This window comes from Abramis brama, assembly GCF_963993115.1.
Source record: "Abramis brama genome assembly, contig: SCAFFOLD_72, whole genome shotgun sequence".
Lineage (NCBI taxonomy): Eukaryota > Metazoa > Chordata > Actinopteri > Cypriniformes > Leuciscidae > Abramis > Abramis brama.
In genome coordinates, this window is record NW_028155938.1 from 116,759 (window position 1) to 122,500 (window position 5,742).

The 5,742-nt window shown below is 61.3% G+C and overlaps 1 protein-coding gene across 1 annotated transcript in view; it reads right to left on the reverse strand.

The window, feature by feature from the left end:
- Window positions 1-3,416: 3,416 nt before the first annotated feature.
- LOC311077254 (uncharacterized protein) overlaps window positions 3,417-5,742 on the reverse strand; it is a gene marked incomplete at its 5' end in the record, with an annotated part of 4,534 nt that continues 2,208 nt past the window's right edge. The window contains 2 exons of the mRNA XM_084139086.1: window positions 3,417-5,073; window positions 5,368-5,520. Coding sequence (XP_083995212.1) covers window positions 3,793-5,073; window positions 5,368-5,520 — 1,434 coding nt within the window. The 3' untranslated portion in view covers window positions 3,417-3,792. The remainder of the gene's footprint in view (window positions 5,074-5,367; window positions 5,521-5,742) is intronic.

Here is a 5,742-nt window from a genome sequence, read left to right on the forward strand (position 1 = left end):
GTTGATTCCCTGAAAAGTGCATCCCAGGCACGGCGCACCTCTCCTGGGCACGAATAAAGCCCAAAGCCCATGGAGAAAGTGACTCTGGGGCCGAAATCTCAAAAAAATGACAAAGTCCAAAAACTAGCAGTGGGTTCAAACCTCCAGGGCCTTCAAGGCAGTGACCCAAGCCAGGGAGGGTGCGCTCTGGCTGGGGAGTGAGTTCAATCTCCGCCGTGGCGGAGCTCTGAAAAGCATGAAACCTCCAGGAAAAAAGATGGGGGGGGTTGATTCCCTGAAAAGTGCATCCCAGGCATGGCGCACCTCTCCTGGGCACGAATAAAGCCCAAAGCCCATGGAGAAAAGTGACTCTGGGGCCGAAATCTCAAAAAAAATATGACAAAGTCCAAAAACTAGCAGTGGGCTCAAACCTCCAGGGCCTTCAAGGCAGTGACCCAAGCCAGGGAGGGCGCGCTCTGGCTGGGGAGTGAGTTCAATCTCCGACCGTGGTGGAGCTCTGAAAAGCATGAAACCTCCAGGAAAAAAGATGGGGGGTTGATTCCCTGGAGAGTGCATCCCAGGCACGGCTCACCTCTCCTGGGCACGAATAAAGCCCACAGCCCATGGAGAAAGTGACTCTGGGGCCGAAATCTCAAAAAAATGACAAAGTCCAAAAATTTGCAGTGGGCTCAAACCTCCAGGGCCTTCAAGGCAGTGACCCAAGCCAGGGAGGGCGCGCTCTGGCTGGGGAGTGAGTTCAATCTCCGCCGTGGTGGAGCTCTGAAAAGCATGAAACCTCCAGGAAAAAAAAAAAGATGGGGGGTTGATTCCCTGAAAAGTGCATCCCAGGCACGGCGCACCTCTCCTGGGCACGAATAAAGCCCAAAGCCCATGGAGAAAGTGACTCTGGGGCCGAAATCTCACAAAATGACAAAGTCCAAAAATTTGCAGTGGGTTCATAGCTCCATGCTCACAGACCTCCCTGGCCGGCCCAGGGAGGGTGGCCCGTCCTGGGCCAGAGTCAGATTCGCCCGCCACCCCTGGAGCTCCGCCTGGAGCGAAGACGGTCCTAAAACGGACCTCGGGGCATGTATGGAGGAGGGTGGAGCAGCCTTCCTGGGCACGAATAAAGCCCAAAGCCCATGGGGAAAGTGACTCTGGTGCCGAAATCTCACAAAATGACAAAGTCCAAAAATTTGCGGTGGGTTCATAGCTCCATGCTCTCAGACCTCCCTGGCCGGCCCAGGGAGGGTGGCCCGTCCTGGGCCAGAGTCAGATTCGCCCGCCACCCCTGGAGCTCCACCTGGAGCGAAGACGGTCCTAAAACGGACCTCGGGGCATGTATGGAGGAGGGTGGAGCAGCCTCTCCTGGGCACGAATAAAGCCCAAAGCCCATGGGGAAAGTGACTCTGGTGCCGAAATCTCACAAAATGACAAAGTCCAAAAATTTGCGGCGGGTTCATAGCTCCATGCTCTCAGACCTCCCTGGCCGGCCCAGGGAGGGTGGCCCGTCCTGGGCCAGAGTCAGATTCGTCCGCCACCCCTGGAGCTCCGTCTGGAGCGAAGACGGTCCTAAAACGGACCTCGGGGCATGTATGGAGGAGGGTGGAGCAGCCTTCCTGGGCACGAATAAAGCCCAAAGCCCATGGAGAAGGTGACTCTGGTGCCGAGCTCTCGAAAAATGTCAAAGTCCAAAAATGCTGCATTGGACTCAAAGCTCCATGCTACCAGGCCTCCCCCCTGGCCGGCCCAGGGAGGGTGGCCCGTCCTGGGTCAGAGTCAGATTCGCCCGCCACCCCTGGAGCTCCGCCTGGAGCAAAGACGGTCCTAAAACGGACCTTCGGGCCTGTATGGAAGAGGGGAGTGCGGCCCTCATCAGACCGTCGTGAGTCCCACACAGAGTTGCCCTGGGTGGGTATAAAGTACAGATTACACCGCCGTGCGCGCTTGGTGGTGGAGCTCTGGAAGTCCTGGAGGGGAGAGGGCCCCCAGGAGAGAGTCGGCCGGCCAGGGGGCGCTCTGGCTGGGGGAGAGAGTTCGACCTCCACCCTGCGGTGGATCTCTGGAAGTACGAGACCTCCAGGAAATGACAGGCTGGTTTTCCGAAAGTGCTTACCAGGCAAGGTTGCGGCCTTCCTGGGAAATGAATCAAGCTCAAACGAGCCCCCATTGGGTCAAATTCGAAGAAAAGACTAAGTCCATGAACGTGAGGTGGGTTCAGAGCTCCATGCTCTCAGACCTCCCTGGCCAGCCCGGGGAGGGTGCCTCGGTCCCGGGCACAGACGGTTCGGTGCGTGCTTACCGGAGCTCCGCCTGGAGCTGAGTCGGTCCTAAATCGGACCTTCGGGGTCTTGAGGAGGAGGGGAAGAGCAGGTTGGAGGCGCACACCCACCCGCCCGCCCTCATCAGACCGTCGTGAGTTGCCCGCCCTGGGTGGGTATAAAATCCATATTATACACCGCTCTGGAAGTCCTGGAGGGGAGAGGGCCTCCGGGAGAGAGTCGGCCGGCCAGCCCAGGCAGGGGGCACTCTGGCTGGGGAAGAGAAGAGACTTCGCTCTCTGGCAGTACGAAACCTCCAGGAAATGACAGGCTGGTTTTCTGAAAGTGCTTCCCAGGCAGGGTGCGGCCTTCCTGGGAAACCAATCAAGCTCAAACGAGCCCCCCCCACTGGGTCAAATCCGAAGAAAAGACTAAGTCCATGAACGTGAGGTGGGTTCAGAGCTCCATGCTCTCAGACCTCCCTGGCCAGCCCGGGGAGGGAGCCTCGGTCCCGGTCACAGACGGTTCGGTGCGTGCTTACCGGAGCTCCGCCTGGAGCTGAGTCGGTCCTAAATCGGACCTTCGGGGTCTTGAGGAGGAGGGGAAGAGCAGGTTGGAGGCGCACACCCTCATCAGACCGTCGTGAGTTGCCCGCCCTGGGTGGGTATAAAATCCATATTATACACCGCTCTGGAAGTCCTGGAGGGGAGAGGGCCTCCGGGAGAGAGTCGGCCGGCCAGCCCAGGCAGGGGGCACTCTGGCTGGGGAAGAGAAGAGAACCTCGATCTCTGGCAGTACGAAACCTCCAGGAAATGACAGGCTGGTTTTCTGAAAGTGCTTCCCAGGCAGGGTGCGGCCTTCCTGGGAAACCAATCAAGCTCAAACCAGCCCCCCCCCACTGGGTCAAATCCGAAGAAAAGACTAAGTCCATGAACGTGAGGTGGGTTCAGAGCTCCATGCTCTCAGACCTCCCTGGCCAGCCCGGGGAGGGTGCCTCGGTCCCGGGCACAGACGGTTCGGTGCGTGCTTACCGGAGCTCCGCCTGGAGCTGAGTCGGTCCTAAATCGGACCTTCGGGGTCTTGAGGAGGAGGGGAAGAGCAGGTTGGAGGCGCACACCCACCCACCCTCATCAGACCGTCGTGAGTTGCCCGCCCTGGGTGGGTATAAAATCCATATTATACACCGCTCTGGAAGTCCTGGAGGGGAGAGGGCCTCCGGGAGAGAGTCGGCCGGCCAGCCCAGGCAGGGGGCACTCTGGCTGGGGAAGAGAAGAGACTTCGCTCTCTGGCAGTACGAAACCTCCAGGAAATGTCAGGCTGGTTTTCTGAAAGTGCTTCCCAGGCAGGGCGCGGCCTTCCTGGGAAACCAATCAAGCTCAAACGAGCCCCCACTGGGTCAAAGCCGAAGAAAAGACTAAGTCCATGAACGTGAGGTGGGTTCAGAGCTCCATGCTCTCAGACCTCCCTGGCCAGCCCGGGGAGGGTGCCTCGGTCCCGGGCACAGACGGTTCGGTGCGTGCTTGCCGGAGCTCCGCCTGGAGCTGAGTCGGTCCTAAATCGGACCTTCGGGGTCTTGAGGAGGAGGGGACAACGGACACGGAACAGAGAGCCATATGGTGGTCAGACCGGCTAGGGAAACGGCCTGACTCAGCCCAGAGAAGTTGCGCTTGGTGCGGGCGAGAGACTTCCAGGAAACGCGGGTCTGGTTGGGACACCCAGACCCCCCTCGGTGCCAGGGGCGTGCATACCGGTTGAACGTGTGCTGTCCCGGGCGAGCTAGGGGTGAAAGACACACGGGTGACAAGGTAACGGAAAACGGGCGCCTCCGGGTTGCCCGGGGCCCGGAGGAGCGCACCCTCTCCTTCGGGCCGTCACTCAGGGGGGGTGCCTGGTCGATTGGAGCTTCGGACGCGCCAGGGGACGGCCCCTGCCCGGTCGAGAGGCCGCTATGGGCAGCTTGCTCCTCCCCGACTTGCGCGTCGACTCTAGACGCGGCCTCCCTCCGGGGAAAGCAGGCCGCGTCGAACCTCGGGAGACTCAGCTGGCCCGTCTGAAAACGGATGTCCGCAGCAGGGGGTGGCCGCGGGTGCGTCGGGAGGCTTGGACGGCTGGTGGGGTTTCCTCGGGGGCCCCCACCCCGCCAGCGTGTCTTGGAGCCGAACTTCACCCTGCGCCCCCCCTCGCTTCGAAAAGGCACCCTTCCACGGTTACGGCCTCGATCCAGAGGCCTCTCCTCCTCTCCACCCCGGCGACGGAGAGGGTTCCTCGCGCGCCCTATGAGCGGCCGTGCCGCCTCGAGCCCAGGCCCGAGCGGAGCGAGACCCGCGTGTAGGAAGCCAGCGCGTGGCGGTTCGCTCGTCCGTCCGGGTGCTCCCCTCGGTCGATCCCCGAGGTAAATCAACCATATGCTTGTCGAACGGTCGGTCTTGGGTAAATGGCGAAACGACTCCAGGGGCTTGAGACACCCCTGGAGAAAAAGGGCGGTGGAGCAAAGATACGGACAGAGTCCAAAACGCTTCGGTTCAACCAGATTCCCACGAACACTCGACTCCTCTGGCTGGCGACCAGGGAGGGCGCCTCGGTGTCGGGCACGATCGAATCCGTCCGCCGTGACGGAGCTCCCGTCGGAGCAAAGACGGTCCTGAAACGGACCTTGGGGGTGTTGTCGAGGAGAAAGGGGACACACGCTCCGCTCGGACAAGGTGAGATGGGGGGGGGGAAAAAAGCAAACGGGTGCCTCCGGGTCCCCTCGGTTCGGTTCGCTACATCCTGGGGAGGATGCCTTATCTGGGGCGGTGAGCGGCGTCGAAGGCGCCCTGGAGGAAAAGTCCACCTCCGAAAAAAACGGACAGAGTCCGAAACGATGGGGTCCTACCAGATTACCACAAACACGCGTCTCCCTGGCTGGCGACCGGGGAGGGCGCCTCGGTGTCGGGCACGATCGAATCCGTCCGCCGTGACGGAGCTCCCGTCGGAGCAAAGACGGTCCTAAAACGGACCTTGGGGGTTTTGTCGAGGAGGGGACAAACGCTCCGCTCGGACAAGGTGAGAGGAAGGAAAAAACGGGCGCCTCCGGGTTCCCTCGGTTCGGTTTCCCTCGGTTCGGGCGCCCTGGAGGAAAGTCCACCTCCGAAAAAACGGACAGAGTCCAGAAATGTGCATTCCAACGAGATCCCCACGGGGGCCCGCCTCCCTGGCCGACACCCAGGGAGGGCGCCTCAGACTCGGGCGCGGGCGAATCCGGCGGTGCGATGGAGCTCACGTCGGAGCAAAGACGGTCCTAAAACGGACCTTCGGGGTTTTGTCGAGAAGGGGACAACCGCCCCGCTCGGACAAGGTTAACGGACTTCCGTAGAACAGGCGCCTCCGGGTTGCCTGGGGCCCGGAGGAGCGCACCCCCTCCTCCGGGCCGTCACTCAGGGGTCGCCTGGTCGATTGGAACTTCGGACGCGCCTGGGGACGGCCCCTGCCCGGTCGAGAGACCGCTATGGGCAGCTTGCTC